This window comes from Equus quagga, chromosome 16 (genome assembly GCF_021613505.1).
Source record: "Equus quagga isolate Etosha38 chromosome 16, UCLA_HA_Equagga_1.0, whole genome shotgun sequence".
NCBI classification, from domain to species: domain Eukaryota; kingdom Metazoa; phylum Chordata; class Mammalia; order Perissodactyla; family Equidae; genus Equus; species Equus quagga.
In genome coordinates, this window is record NC_060282.1 from 29,834,370 (window position 1) to 29,851,444 (window position 17,075).

The window sequence follows — 17,075 nt, forward strand, 5'->3', positions numbered from 1 at the left end:
GCACGCTGACAACAGCAGGAGTGACAGCTGAAAGCAAGGAAAAAGACAGAACAACAACAGAAACCCAACGCAAGAATGTAAAAGAAGAAGTGGAGCGAGCGCTAAGCCAGACAGCCTAAAGACCATGACAAATCTCGGCAGCATTGTTGCATTTTTAAAAAAAATCAAGATACAAACGCTGATGTTGAAATGATAAATGAGCCCAGTCATAAAAATGTTACATTTCCTTCCGTATTCTTTAAGAAGTCTTTAAGATTCTTTAAAATTCTTCATCAGATTTCATTAATATTTAAAAAAGTTTGCACATAAACTATATCCTTTATACATCTAGAATATTCCCTTCAGTTCTTTTTAAACTTTTTAGATAATTAAAATTTGTTGTGGCCTTAAAATACCAGATATTTAAGCTTCACAATAACCCACTGAATTAGAGTTAATAATATCTCCATTTAATGGATGCAGAAACTGAAGCAGAGAGGAACTGTTACTTAGCCAAGGGGACACAGTTAGTAAGTGGCAAAAGTGAGATTCTGGGGCTCCTCAGAGCCCAGCTCTTAATCAGTACATAAAAATAAGTAAGAGTAATAATAGCAAATCACAAAGCATGTTTCAGATATTATTCCATCCACTTTACATACATTAACTTATTAAATCTCACAGTAATCTCATAAAGTAGCCTAATGTGATTATTCTCACTTTACAAATGGGGAAACTGAGGCACAGAGCGATTGAATAACTTGCCCAAAGACACAGCTTGGGTTTGAATCTGGGCAATGTGCTATTACAGTTCACACTTACAACCTTTACACTACCCTATGTTTTTTTCTTCTTCTCCTCAAAGCCCCCCTGAGTACACAGTTGTATATTCTTGGTTGTAGGTCCCTCTGGTTGTGCTAGGTGGGATGCGGCCGCAGCATGGCCTGATGAGCAGTGCCATGTCTGTCCCCAGGATCCAAACTGGCGAAACCCTGCGCCACTGAAGTGGAGCATGGGAACTTAACCACTCGACCACGGGGCTGGCCCCTACACTATTCTATTTTTAAGGGAAATCTAATATTCCAATAGGAACTAAAATTATGTTCTCCATTTTGCATGCTCAATAAAGTAAGAGCCTTCAGTTTTCATGATAAACTGAAAACTGCAATTTCTTATAAACAGTTCAATCTAACCCAAATGCTGTGAATCTTGAAAGACAGATAAACCTAGGAAACAAAGTTCTGAAGAAACAGCTTAAAATCAGGGCAGTCATAAAGGTGATTCAGTTACCCCAAAGAACACGAAAACTTGAAAGAAGAAATTCAGACTCTGATCTTTATAAAACTAACCATTTCTCAAAGATTGCCATTCTTTTTTCTGACAACTTACCATTATTAGGTGGAATTTTACATAATAATGTTGTGCTATCAGATTTAAGTCTGTCGACTGCACATTCTGAGCCACACACTAATATAATTGAATTTTGTGGATTAAACCCCGTGCCTGTCACAGTCATGGTTTGACCACCACCGAAGCTCCCTAGGGAAGAAATATAAAAGGTAAAAACAAAGCTAATTAAAAGAAAACGTCCTCTGTGTATATATTTAACTTTATTTTAAAATCTGAAATGGAAATAAGTCACATTAAATGAAAAGATTCTTAGAACTGAAATTATATATATTACATCCTATTATATAAATGCAACAGAATCTCATTTAATTGTAGTGTTTTAAAACCTTCATTGAGTAAATGTTGCCTCTGGTCATTTATTCAAACTACTTCTAGGAACTAAAATTTTATTTAAAGAGATGTCACAAAGAATTTCAGAGTAGTCAAAACATAAATGTAAAATTACTATTTTAATGAAGAGTACCTTGGTTATACTTAAGGTTTTTAACCACTAAAATAATTTTCAAATAGAAAACAATACTTATTTATGTAGACATAATAACAAGTCAGTGATGTCTAAACATGATGTTTTAAAAAATTTCCACATCTAACCTGCTCATTTTAAGTCAGGCTAAATTTTAAATAAATTATATAGCACTAAGAGAAATACAGGCATTAAAGTAATATTTAAAAATGATTTACTGATACCCTTACATGCTTATTTATTTGATGCATAAACAAAAATATTTTTAATGTATTATAGGAACTACACATTTTAGCAGTGTTTGAAGGACATAGTTTTTTTCTAAATCAGACAGGTGTTTATTGAAAAATAGAAAATATTTGTAGGTTCTGGCACATTCCTGATTACCTTGGCTTGGATGAATATTCTGAATAGTAAGGGGGTACTCAAATACAGCTGTGGACACAGCAGAGCCTTTTGTCTTATGATGCATCATCACAGGAAAAGTGCCACCAGCATGCTCTCCCACGATGCACTGCAATACACTGTCATTGACCATGGTCACGTTACACTGAATGTCATTTATCATCACTGAAACTTCCAAAATATCAACACCAAAATTAGATCCAGTGATCTGAATTTCAGTTCCTGGTGGACCTTAAAAAAAGCAAAAAATATAAATATATCTAAATTCCAGTACTTACACGTGCATTTAAAGATATACTGTACCTATTTATTTCCATAAACAAAATAATATCCAGTATTTTAAAACTAATATAAATATTGACAATACATGTCGTGTCATATACATTTTGGCTATAATATACATTGCAGTCTCTAGTAATATTAACTATAAGTTGTTTATCTTAACGTTCATTATTTTCCAGCCCTTCTGTCCATTCTACTGTGTTGTAGGCTACTAATTCAGCCTAGTAGAGAAGACAGGAGAAGAGAAGAGAGATCTAGAGTTAAGTATGAATATCTGAGTAGGGTGTGGTGAGCTGAAGTATATTTTAGGGATGGTGCTCACTATTTTTTATTTTTGGTACTTTCTTGATATTAGCAACTCTTTTGAGGATGGACTATTTTTCTTAATTCAAATATTTTCAAAATATATGACTTGGTAAACAAATTATGATATATAAATAATTAGGTGTAACGTAGTAAATACAGAAATAAGGAACTGATTTAAAGACTTATAGGTGAATGTTGATGTTAATGCCATGAATAAATGTACATAGAACAAAGTATTTCAATCCTTCTGTTCCCTTTCTTCCTCCTTTTGAAAAAATGCATTGAGGGCATTAAACATGGAATTTTTCATAGGTCATCCAAATGAATAACTACATACCTAAATATTAAGTGAATAGAAATAAATCAACATAACTGGTTACAAATGCAGAGTCAGCAAGTAGTAGGTTCACTTTAATTCAAGTAGTAATAGTAAAAATAACCATATAATTGACCATAACCATATAATAGTAAAGATCACTGAAATACACATTGCCTTTTTAAAGACCACAGATATTAACGAGATCTTTCATGTCAGGAATGGTTTTAAGATAAAAAGCTAAAAAAATGTTTCTTTGGTCTTAAATTTTTAATTTTGTCTGGCATTTTCACCTTTGAGATGGAAGTGTTGTTCTAAGTGTGATCTATTGCCCTGTTTCTTCAGTGAATAAAATAGCTCAGTGCTCGGTTGTTTATAAGTCTTATATCTTTAAACACGTTGTTTTGAAAGAGACATTCAAAGAGAGAGATGGAACAGAAATGGTTCATGGGAATAAGGAACATATGCCAATATCTAGTTCACCATTTGTAATGATTGCAAATATATGGATAAAAGTATGTCATTGCTATTATTAATGTTTGCTTTTTAAAACATTTCTAAATAAGCAAACTTGATGCATCAAAGAAAATTTCAGCAACAAACTTGTTGAAGGCAGAGAGTACATCTTACCCAAACCTGACACATTTCCTGGTAATGACTTTTTTAAAAGGCTTCTTTTAAAAGCTAGCATTTAATGAGTTCTTTATTAAAGGTGCCATTCTAAGTTCCATTATATGAATGAACTTCTTTAACCTTATGAGGTAGGTACTTGCATGTATAAGGAAACTGATATTTAAAAAACTTGTTCCAAAGTTTCATCACTGAAAAGTAGAAGAACCAAGATTTGAAGGCAGGCATCAAGGCCATGTTCTCAACCATTACACTACAGCTGCCTCTCCAGAATTCATTACACAGATGAGCGTTCCAGCAGCTTGAAGATGACCAGAAGCAGCATAGCATAATGACAAAGGATCAAGAAGACATCTCAATCTATTCTTATCTTAGAAAAATAAGTCATGCAAAATATGTAAATCTTATAATATTTTCTCCATCTGAATGGGCCAATTACTTCCTTAAAAAGAATTCTGTTGTGTTAATAAGTTAATAATCAATTGTAGTTTCATGGAAATAACATATTGTGAAGAATTCTCAATGTTAGTAACACCAACTACTTGTGAATTTTAACAGGTGTTTCTTGTGCCACATCAACATGAATGACATAAATTAATCATCAGTTTTAGTCCATAGATATTCATCTGTTTATTCCTTATTTTGAAACTACATCAAGTTAATGAATTTTGTTCTGAAATAGAAGTTGGAATTTCACTAAATATTTTATCTCAAGAACGTGCAAAATATCAAAAAGGAGAGACTACACAGAACTCGAACTCATGTATAATTGGGTTATGTGGGATTGTCTAAAAACACATCTTAATAATCATTTATAAATATTACTCCAATTCTGTGCTAATAAATATTACTGATAGTGTAATATCAAGTCAACGAAAAGGCAGGTATTGCAGTACCTGTACTTGGGACAATCCCTCTGAGAAGCGGAGTATCCTCCAAGGCATATGTAAATGACAGAGGTGGGTAAGCGACTGCATTAACAAAGATCTTCACATTGACCCTCCCAGCTGTCCCTGCTGGGGTGCGGCAGTAAACTTCAGCGGAGTTGATAGAAATAATTTGACAAGGGTCATCCCCAACAGTGACTGTGGTATTGCCTGGATAGAAGCCATTTCCTGTGATCACCAAAGGTGTTCCACCACCAATGCTTCCAGAAGTTGGGGTGACAGATGCTACTGCGGGACTGCTGACAGTAAGGTTTCCCAGAGCCAAGCCTTTAGTTGCCACCACAACACTAAGAGAATGAAGTCCAGCTGGGAGAGGAGTCACAAGAACAGTGATGTTATTGTCATTAACATCTATTGCTTTGAACTGTTGGCTTCCAATGAAAACAGCAATGTCCTCCAAGATAGTGCCAAAACCTTCTCCTTCAATAAGAACTTCTACAGATTCTTTGATAGAGTTTGGGACGATTCTCGTTATAAAGGGAGTGATGCTTTCTGAATAAGAAAAGCTGCAGTTCCCCTGACACTTGGCAGGCACTCCATGTATTAGAAGATCTACCGTCATGAGCTGCTGGGGAGCAGGTGATGTTTCACATTCAATGGCTGTATAACTTACTGATAGAACCTTACATGGAAAATGACCCATAAGGACTTCCACACCTGCAGAAGGAACTGCAAACCCGGAGCCTTTTATGGTCACTTTGGTCATTCCTGTGGTTGATCCTGCATTTGGCAACACCATGTTGATGTTTGGCAAAAGTACAAATCGTCTATCAAGTTCATCGGACAGTGTGTTGATAGCAGTGCCCAGGTTGTAGACAGTTAATGTGACAATTTCCCTGATGCCAACATCCATTGAGTTTTGAGGGTCAATATGACACAAAATGGAATTGTTACTACTTTCTTCTACAACACAGGGGTAGCTACCGATTGTAACCTGAAAGCAAAATGAATATGAAAACAAGTCAATACCTTATTCTACTATGAACTTAAATTTTGTATTAGCACAACTAAATTAAAAAAATTAAGGGGGTGGCCCAGTGGCGCAGTGGTTAAGTGGGCACATTCCGCTTCCGCGGCCTGGGGTTTGCTGGTTCAGATCCCGGGTGTGGAGATGGTACCGCTTGGTAAATGTCATGCTGTGGTAGGCATCCCACGCATCAAGTAGAGGAAGATGGGCATGATGTTAGCTCAGGGCCAGTCTTCCTCAGCAAAAAGAGGAGGATTGGCAGATGTTAGCTCAGGGCTAATCTTCCTCGAAAAAGAAAAAAATTAATCATGTGCAAATTTTTTAATTCATAAAATTAATTTTGGGGGCTAATTATGGCATCTCATGGATTACCTTAAAATTAAATTATGATTGTACACGAATGTTTATAGCTACATATTCATAACAGCCAAAAAAGTGAAAACAACTCAAATATCCATCAACTTATGAGTGGATAAAATGTGTATACCATACAATGGAATATTATTCAGCCATAAAAGAAATGAAGTGCTTATATATGGTACAAGATGGATGAACCTTGAAAATATTATGCTTAGCCAATAAAGCCGGTCACAAATGACCACATATTGTATAATTCTACTTATAACAAATGCCCAGAATATGCAAATCCACAGAGGAAAAAAAAGCTGATTAGTGGTTGTCCAGGGCTGGGAGGGATGGGGGGCTTGGCGGTGATGTCTAAGGGTTGTGGGCTCTTTTTTGGGGTAATGAACATAGTCTGAAATTGACTTGATGATGGATGCACAACTCTGTGAATGTACTAAAAGCTACTGAATTGTGCATGGGTGAATTGCATGGTATGTGAATTATATATCAATAAAATCGTTAGAAATTAAATTATGAGGTTATGGATGAAACACCCTCCTTTTATTGAGAATACGGAAATAAAAAGGAGATCTTTTCTTACCTTATTAGCACATGCAAGACTACTGAAGCCCCGTCCAGTAATCGTTATTAATTCATTTACTGTTCCAGCAGATGGACTAATGTTGGTTATAAATGGTGAAAAACAACTTGAAAGCTCAAAGAGCAATCTTTCTCCATTTTTAACCCCAGTATTGTTCAGGCCACACAGGGGTTCTGTTGCTAGGCACCCCGCCGCAGAGCTTGCCAAGTGCAAATTCTCAGGTCCTCCTTTAGACAAAAGAACTGCCTGTAAGTCCTGGATAATATTCTAAAACAGGAACTGTTTTCAGACGGCATTACTCTTTATTTTGATGATGGTGGTTTATATTCCAGTAAAATTCTAACAACAAAATGGGCTCAAGCAGTACAAATTTAAAAGAAAGACCTGAACAAAGATGGTACAGTAAAGAGAGAAGAGTGAATATAAAATTAATTTATTTGTCAATTTGTCTAACGCAAGATTGCATGGGGAAAATAAAATAATAACATCATCTCACATTTTAATATATTCCGGGGCATGTACACATTGTCAGAAATTTTTCAGATTACATATCATTTGAGGCACACAAGGACTCTGGGAGACTGGCAGGACAATATTAACAATATTAACAAGATCCTTTTTTACGGAATAAATTGCAGCCTCAGAGCAGTTCAGACAGACTCAAGGGAATGTGGCTAGTAGGAGACAGAACCAGCGTTAGACCCAGGCATCTGCCTTTTATTTTAGGAAGTTCACATAAACCCTGGGTCACCTGAAAACAGTGTTTCCATCTTTAACTCTCTTACCCTGAGCATATGTGGCTTCGGTGCTACCCACAAACAGGTGCAGGGGAATGTGCCTGGTTTCAGCTGGTAAAACGTTAATGACTCCTTGGAGAAAAATGGATTGAGCTTCATCAACATACCCGCTGCTATAATAATGGATTCCAGGTGAGGTAAATTGGTAAGAAAATGAACCTGCCATAAAATAAGATCGTACATAATAAATACAAGCAATTAATGCATCTTTGAAAAGAAATTTGAAATGATCACTCAGGTACACACAGAGATGACAGGTTTCTTATTTTTAATGTGTGTGTGATATTGTGAGACAGGAAGTCATAAGGAAATGACGCATTGGCTATAAAAGAGCTATCGCGTATAAAGAAATTACATTCTGGGAAGACAAGATCCAGCATTAATTTTTCTAGAGAACCATGTCAAGTCTGCTATAACTTACCACATTTTAAAGAAAAACTCAACATGCAGTAAAAAAATAAACAATACTTGGTTTGTGGTCATGAGTAAAAAGCTCAAACTGCTACATGAATAGAACCAAACAGGCAGTCTAAAAGGCACACTTTCCACTGAGTTGTCCTGGAGAAATACTGATTTTTTGTGTGTGTGTTTGAGGAAGATTGGCCCTGAGCTAACATCTGTTGCCAATCTTCCTCTTTTTGCTTGAGGAAGGTTGTTGCTGAGCTGACACCTGTGCCAATCTTCCTTTATTTTACGTGGGATGCTGCCACAGCATGGCTTGACCGGCAGTGCTAGGTCTGCGTCCAGGTCCACCTCCGGGTCCACATCCCGGATGCAAACCTATGAACCCCAGGCCACCGACGAAGAGTGCGTGAACTTAACCTCTATGCCACTGGGCTGGCCCCAAGAGAAATATTGATTTTAAAGCAAGTTCATTACTTGCTGCCAGAGTAGTATGATTAAAATACATATTTCAATATTCTTTGTATCTTCTTGTTTCAATAGATTTTTTTCAATTGGTTGATTATTCCAAAATGAATAAAGATGTTTCTGATATCAGAACTCATCTCAGATGTATAAAATACCTTGTTTACATTCATTTATGATATTTTATGTTTGCAATATTTTTATAACAGCAATAAAATGCCAGCTAAATTATTTTGTGTATTGGTATGTATTATTTATGTAAAAGTATTTTAAATCTAAACAACATGACTTTTATTTTAGCCAGGAAAAAGAAGCATGATGCAAAACTCAACAAAGTAGAAACAAACCTGATGTAGATTTTTCTCTTCCATTTGTAAATCCTTTGCCATCATAAATTACACTTCCAGGACTGGAGACAGAGAAAACTCTATATCCTATTCCCCTAAGAAACGGCTGTGCTTGCCAACGCCATGTCACTGTGTCTCCCACAGAAACATTTAAGACTGATGGTGACCAGGCATAACCTAATCCATGTACTGGGAGCAAGAATTGAGTCATACGTTAAAAGAAAAAAGGCAAGGGAGTAAAAATTCTTAACAATTATCTTTGAAAATACTGCATTTTTATATAGCCACTAGTGAAAAAGTCTTTTAAATAACATTGTAAAACTTTTATGTGCATAATTTAAACACATAACAAAATAGAGATAATGAAAAGTAAGATAAGGAGAAGCTAAGGGAAAAAAACAAACCACACAACTCCAAAACTGATGATCAAGAGACAATTTGGAAAGAATCAGAAAGCCAATAAACAAGTTGTTCAGAAATATCACATGGAATATTTTTTTAAAGCTATAATCAATTCTTTAAACAATTTTTCTCAGGCATAGAGACACCAAAAATCTATATAATTTCAATTTGAATACTCATTTAGAAATCTATACAAAACTACAGTAATTCAGGAAATTTTGTACTGCAATAAAACCAAATGGCAATTCCTGAACTCGAAAATTTTAAAGTCTAGCCTTTTAAACTCAAGTCCACCATGATTCACTCTGTATGTAGCCCCCTATGTCAAGGGGATACTATTGACAAATTATAGAAAGAAATAACAATATGTATTCTCTGAATACTTTTAAGTACAACATAACTAAAACTCAAACTAATTCCAAGGTAAAGTGCTTCCATTATTTACAATATATAGATGCTGGCAGATACCTGAATCTTCTCCATTGTTGGTAATCCTGAATACATTTCCTGTTGAATGAAGAATACATTTTATGACATTTTCTGATGATGATGTCACATTGCAAGGGAAGGACCCTAGAAAGAATAAAGATGGGGAAAAAAACGTGTTCTCAAATATGTTTTGTGAAATACAAAGATGAAGTGTAATTAATCAACAGTCAAGGCTCTACAAAAGCTCCACATTACATAGTAAGATTTTTGGTACTTTTTCTCATACTAATCATGCTTGAGTACTGATTACTTTTCGAACAGAGACCTCCCCTTTATAAAGTGTTCTACACACATTAAATGCATAATAATTATTTATCGAAATCAAAAGCAGTTATTCAGTTTCTCTTTGCCACCTTAATCAAATACACTTAACCTTTCATACGCTAATAGAAAAAGCTTCCATGACTGAGAGTATTTGTGTAATAACTCAGCATGTATAGCACATCCTTTAACGTGAGAAAAATGATGACAGCCCTCTTGTGAGGGTGAGACTCTTACCCAAGAGCACCGTGTTCTCATTTGGTATCGTGCTAAACCCCAAACCCACTACAGTGATTTCAGTTCCACCGTATAAGGAGCCTCTCTGTGGAAACATGTTGGTCACTTCCAAAATATACTGTATAGAAGCATTTAACTTGTCTCTGCAAAAGAAAAATTAATAGGTGTTTCAATGAGCTTTCCATGGGGTTGTGTTGCTAAACTCTTATTAGAATATGATTCATCTAAGAAGAGGAAGTAATTGAGTATGTAAGTAGACATTACTTTTTCAAACTAGATAACCTGATAATTATCATGACCTCAATTTGGTTGGATGGTATATTGATAATAGTTTTTTCCTAACTGTGAATATTAGATTTCTGAAGATCTTATGGCAGAAGAATTTGAGATGGAATATCTTAAAATATTATGGGAAAAATATGGTGTGAGAACTTAGGTCACAAATAATACGTGAAATCCTTTAAAATGTTTTATATAATCATTAAAGTAAAGCATAAAACAGCACTATCTATAAAAAAGATTAGCAATAAAATTCCATATATTTTATATAAGTAACAAAAGTTTTGCGTAATTTATTTGAATTTATTGTTCTATCTTTGTTGGAAGCTTGTCGTGATCTCTCTTCCCACTATTTCAGTGAGAGGGTTTTTAATTTATTTTGCTTTGTTACAGACGATGTGTCTGCTAGAAAGCCATCGAAATGTACAATGCTTTTCTGACCTGACACACAGAGTCGACTCCCATATTCCAGCTCCCATGAACTCAAATTGAGTCTTTGTGTTAATTTTTATTTAACTTCCTCAGCATAATTGAATTGGTATTTCTTAAACTGTCACCCAAATACCCAGTTTTGTATGGTGTCAATTCTGCCCATTATATTGTAATGCTAAAGGACCAGCCAACAGCTCTTCTAGAACCCATGAGAGCTCTCCCCTGTGAATCTAAGAGGGGGTGTAGTCTAAGGTTTATGTTTGCTGGTGTTCATCTTCCTTTCACCTCCCACAAGATTTTGCTTCATCTCTCCTTCCACTCTGACATCAGCTTTCTTGCTTTTTTTATCCCTAAATTGCAGTTTCCTCTTTCTCTAAGTATTCTAAACCAGTAACTTCCTTATGTCAGAACTAAAATTTTACCAGTTAACAAATAGCTTCGGAGAAGAAAATACTAAACACTTACGTAAAAGAAACTTAGAGTTGGAGAAGGATTCTCTCCATTCTCTCCTTCTGACAGCCAGCTCCTACCCATTTCTTGCCTTAAAGTATCACTTTTCAGGGAACTCTTCCCTGTGCCTCAGGAAAAGTCAGCTGTCTCTATTATATGCTCTTACAGCACCTGGTACCTCTTATTCATATTTATAATTAAGTTATTATTGTAATCTACTGTTTGAAATCTGCCTCCCCAACAAAATTGTGAGCATCATTAACAGCGGGGGACGTGTTTCTCTCATTCTCCACTATAAGTTCAGCACCGAGCAAGTACCTGCCTCCTAGTAACTGCTTGATAAGTATTTCCAGGCATGAATGATAATCACGTGACATATACATAAACCTAGTTCCACAGAAAATCTTACAACCTAATCTGAATGGTATTGGTCTCAGAACTGAGCAACATATTGCACTTTATGACACATCCTCAGAGCCTTTTGCAAAAGAAGATGTAGAAAGGCAAAGAAAGCAATGGAATATTATAAGGCTAATGACTATTTCTTTTCCTATCCCAATACTATTAGCCTCATGTGTTCCACAACTCCGTGAAGTTTATGTTCATTGCCATACCTTGTTGATGCAAAACCCCAGTTTCTGACTTCTACGTAGATATTATGTTTTCCAGGAGACAACTCAGGCAAAAGGCATCTAATATCTGTGAAGTTCCAGTGAAGAACCTGGCAGGGTTTTCCTCCAACAGACACCTCTACATTTTGTGTGAGTTCATTTCCAAAGTTATAACCCTTAATTGTTAAATTAACTTCTCCTATTATTTTAAAAGAAAAAAACGTTTTACAAAAAGGTTCAACTTATTATCCAGTGTGAAATTTTCATATTAAGTAAACTAACTCATCTCTTATCTTTCACTGGATTTAGGAAATCCTGAGACTTTTAGAGGCAATAGAAAAATCAGTGAAAGAGCTGGTAACTGCCATGTGGAGATAAAATTCATGTTTGTTTCACAGGGAAAAAAGGTGGCAAAGTACTTTTCTAAAGACTTAATATTTTTATCCTACTGCACATGTTCAAAGTGAAATAATAAACAGACCAATCAATGGTTAACTCGTGACTGGTTTCACTTTAACAGAACTGCAGGAGAAACTACGCTTCAAAAATCTTTCTAGGTGTGGTTTCTATATATGAAGAATTTCTTACCTAGTACTGTCCGTAGTTTTGGACTAAAATCAGTGATAACTGGAGTCTGTAAACAATTATAACTATAAGCATCCTTTGCCGTGGCGTGGAATCCATTGGTAATAACTGAAATATCAACTGTACCCTCAATTCTCTGAAAAAGGGGGAAAATAAAACAATTAGAAAATATTAAATGTTGAGATACAGAAGTTCAATGGCTAAAAACAATTAGTCAAAATAAACTTCTGAAGTTTCTTTGTTTCAAAATCAGGAATGAGAGTCACTTTTCAGATATTTAGAAAGTTGTGGTGTCAAATATCAGTTACATGTTTGAATTCTTTAGATAAAGGTATAGAATATAGTGGTTTTGTCGGTCTTTATGATCAATTTAAATGCATCTATATTATTAGATTCCTGAGGGCTCTGCAATATAGTTGAGATGCTCTAGACAATTACCTCTAATTGATAAAGTATAAGATACTAAACATTTTGACGTTTTTCTCTTAAAATAGACTCAAATATGGGGCTGGCCCCATGGCCAAGTAGTTAAGTTTGCGCGCTCCGCTGCAGGCGGCCCAGTGTTTCGTTGGTTCGAATCCTGGGCGTGGACATGGCACTGCTCATCAAGCCACGCTGAGGCAGCGTCCCACATGCCACAACTAGAAGGACCCACAACAAAGAATATACAACTATGTACCGGGGGGCTTTGGGGAGAAAAAGGAAAAAATAAAATCTTAAAAAAAAATATTAAAAAAAAATAGACTCAAATATACTTTTTATTCCTCTTCACTGACAAATCACATTATTTATCTTTTGCTGACCTAGTTCCAGAATCCAAGACTAACACCTGGACTCCTAAGAAAAATATTTAGTACTTCGCTGGTATAGCATCTATACAATTCCCAATTAGGAAAATCAGTTTTTCCAGTATCTAGTATATACTTAATGCACACCCAGTGTTTCACTGAATGACATAATTTAAACAAAGTAAGTTTCAATTGACCGTATCCCCGAGACTCTCACCTCATTCTATCATTCAGTCCAACACACATTCAAATTCACTTTTCCTACAGATTGCACTTACACAATACCCACACTTAGGTTGCAGTTTTTTAAAATTAGTGACTGGATTCATCATCCTCTTGTACATAATAAGCAAACTAAAGTCTTGGTTTAAACTTAAACACTATTTTTTAAAAATAAAGAACAATGATTGGTCCTAAGACGCAATATTCCATGGGGAACTTCACATTGTTTTTGTTTTTTTTGTCAACAAACTGAAACTTTAACACATTTAAAATATATATTCCTTCTTAAAAGCTAAAAATGTCTAGATTTGCTTCCCTGAATTTTTGAGACTATTTATTAGTACTGAATGTTTTTCATCCCTAGATTTACCTGGTCAGCTCCCATTCTCCTTCAAGCTCTAATAGGATATCAACTTTTCTGTGAAATTTTCTGACTCCTCATTGTATTTTATCTTTACTTTGTATCTACTTTTATTATTTCAAAGGAACACACTGTTTAATACTGATTTATGTGTCTGTCTTCCTTAATGATGTTATGTATCTAGAATGCAGAGATAACCTTTTGTATTTGGATCTTAGAAGAAAGATGTTGAAGACATAACAAAGAGTGTAACTGAAATGTTGCAATTTCTAGGTAAATATGTGATATGTTTAACCCTCTACTGAGATGTTCTTTAATTCATACGATTTCAGATTTTTCAAAAAATGACTGAAATCAGATGTCTTACTTTTGGTGTTCTGCAGGTTATCTTATTCAAATCCCCTTCAATCACAATGCAGGTTTCATCTCCAACTAATACTTTAGAATTTTCATTAAAGCCAAATCCAGATAGAGTCAGAAGAGTACCTCCTTCATACAGGAAAAAGAAACAAACAAACAAACCCAACAACAACAGATCAAACATAACAAAAAAACTTTGGCAATAATGTAACTCATCATTTAAGAATTGTCTAGTCATCCAAGAGATGGGTTGGCAAACAGATGCAGGACCAGACTTGAGAGGTACCCAATCACTACCACATGCCTGAGCCTGAGCTCTGAAGTCTGGAGCCATAAAGGAGCTGGGCTAAGTGATTTAATGAAATAACATAGATTTGCAACCAACATTTGCTTTGGGGCATTACTAGCAGAAACTGCTATCTTCCATAGTGCCGTCTTCATCATAAAGAGAATTTATGCTGTTTCTATTTGCTCAGCCATTCCATGGGTGGAAAATGAGAGTGAATTAGGACTCTTACGAAAGCCTAAATTTTAATACTTCTAACTAAAAGCAAAACTAAGAAAAATTCTCCCCAAAATGAGAACTTAAAATAAAAACACAAAACACACCAAAAAGTTCAAGGCCAAAGCACAAAATCCAAAACTAAGCATGGTAAAACAAACAAACAAAAACCACAAAGGAAATGAAGCAGAACAGGGAAAATAAGTTATTTTCTTTCCGTCTTCTGCGTCAGCCTTCCTTTCCCCGATTTGTACCCAGAACTTTTCTGGGTCAAGTAGCTCCATTGAGACTGTGGTTACAAATGGAGCAGCTGGTAAGCAGAATAATAACTAATAAATCTTTTCTTGACATAATTGATGAGCTTGTTATAGAAACATGTAAAAATTGATGATATTAATTCATTAACCTAAGATGTAAGGGTAAGCAGTCTCCCTGACTTGTGCTTCATAAGAAACAAAAGAATTAGTCAGCCATTTAATCACTGCGCCTTCTAAAAGGGGAGTCTCCTTTGTTTGATATGAAGGAAGTTTGTGTTCCTCTCCCTTCATCTTGTTCTAGAAACAGTACAATGAAATGATGGGAATGTTTACCATTTTCTTTGTTTAGAACAATTAACTATTACCTGCCAGGCTTCCAGAAGCAGGCCAGATGTGTGAGATCTGACTCTGATAAATGAAGTGGAATACTTCGCCCTCTACATTCTGTGCTAGTCCAACATCAGCTATGGACACGGCTACTTGGAACCGTCCAGCACTTCCAGGCAGAATCTGGCACTTGATCTCATTTTCTTATGATAAGGAGAGAAGAGAATGATAAAGCAAATGTTTTTGTGAGATAAAATTACTGAAATTTTATATTTGCAAATATAAACCTTGGCCTTCATTTTATACTCCAAGCAATTTACCTAAGGAAAACTACTCATATATTAATGGGAGAAAAATCTTTACAAACTGTCTGATGTTATGTATCAGATATGCCTAAAAAAGAGTTAAGTAAACCAATAATGAAAGCAAACTAAACAATTTGCTCCTGATAGCTACTGTGGCAAAAAAAAAAAAAAAAAAAAAAGCTACTGTGATAATAATTAAAAACTTTTTATCTGTAAAATCAATTATATGAATAATTCTAAAAATTTTGGTCCAAGATATCGTTTATGAGCTAAACTGAGTAAAATATTTGATTTCATCAAGACAGGTAATCAAAACCTAAACAAAAACATATTCTTCACTGCATTTAGAACAGTGTATGTGCATTTATAATACAGGTTCAATATTGACTTAAATCTCAAGAATGCATGGAAGATCTAAATTAAAAACAACTTAAATGATATGGAAGATGGATTTGCTTATGTAATTCCAATCCGTTAAAATTAAGGAAAACACCTACGATTATGAAAGATAATTTTTAAGGAAATAAGTAATTACGGGTCTCACTTTTTCAAGAGTAGAAAATGTGAATGATTTTGAAATTTTATGTTAATGGATAGAGGTTCTGTTGGACCAAAAGTTAGGGAAGATGGCCATGTCCTTTTGTTGCATGACTAATGTGGCACTGTATTAAAGCATAGGCAGAGGGGACCATGGAATACCAGAGTGGCAGTTTATATATTTCTGTCACAGAGACACATCAAAGAAGGAAACTTTCATGTAATCATTTTATAAGGGAAACTGTTATGGGATAAAGACACTACACAACACTTTCACAACAGTGAAAAAATTAGTCTGTGGTCATAACCAAAGATTTAAAAGATAAGGTATTTATCCAGAGGAGTTTGCCAATTTCATGACCCCAAAGGTACTCATTATTATAATACTTCTCTTTTATTCCACTTTCTCTTAGAGAACAACAATTTTTTAAAGGACCTACCATCCACAGAAAGAAGAGAGCAACCTACTGGTCCAACTGAGACTGACACAGCTGAACTGGGAGAAAATCCAGAGCCCGATATGGTTAGAACAGTGCTCTCTTCATAGGACCCTGAAAATATGTTTAAATAACAATATTAAAATGAGAAAAACATAGAAGCTCTTGTTACAAAATCAGATATTTCTCAGAGAAAAATAGGCTTATCTTATGAAGGATATAAACAATGAGCCTACAAGCAAGTAGGGGAAAAAAGACACATTTATTTAGTGATGGCATTTTTTTCCTTCGAATTACTCTACATTACTTCATATTTTAAATCTGTGTTGAAGGAGATTAAAGGAAAGAGTTACCTGACTGAAAGTACAGAATACTTAATGTTTTTCCATTTACTCTTAAAATGTTTAGATTTGATCCATAAATGATATGGTCGCCCTACTTATATAACATCACACGCAACAGAGATTCCACATAGATTTAAATAGCTAAGAATGAAAAACAAACCTCTAAAATTTTAGAAGAAAACAATCAAATATCTTAATAACTTTAATGTAGAGATGGATTTCTTAAATAA

General features: G+C 34.9%; 1 protein-coding gene across 1 annotated transcript in view; it reads right to left on the reverse strand.

The window, feature by feature from the left end:
* The window catches only part of PKHD1L1 (PKHD1 like 1), a 150,669-nt gene that overhangs the window by 75,228 nt on the left and 58,366 nt on the right, over positions 1-17,075 (reverse strand). Inside the window, exons 28-40 of the mRNA XM_046642192.1 lie at positions 16,505-16,615; positions 15,261-15,425; positions 14,144-14,265; positions 12,409-12,541; positions 11,824-12,019; positions 10,049-10,191; positions 9,530-9,634; positions 8,660-8,848; positions 7,434-7,604; positions 6,649-6,875; positions 4,685-5,669; positions 2,237-2,485; positions 1,366-1,515 (exon numbers count right to left, since the gene is read on the reverse strand). Coding sequence (XP_046498148.1) covers positions 1,366-1,515; positions 2,237-2,485; positions 4,685-5,669; positions 6,649-6,875; positions 7,434-7,604; positions 8,660-8,848; positions 9,530-9,634; positions 10,049-10,191; positions 11,824-12,019; positions 12,409-12,541; positions 14,144-14,265; positions 15,261-15,425; positions 16,505-16,615 — 2,946 coding nt within the window. The remainder of the gene's footprint in view (positions 1-1,365; positions 1,516-2,236; positions 2,486-4,684; positions 5,670-6,648; positions 6,876-7,433; positions 7,605-8,659; positions 8,849-9,529; positions 9,635-10,048; positions 10,192-11,823; positions 12,020-12,408; positions 12,542-14,143; positions 14,266-15,260; positions 15,426-16,504; positions 16,616-17,075) is intronic.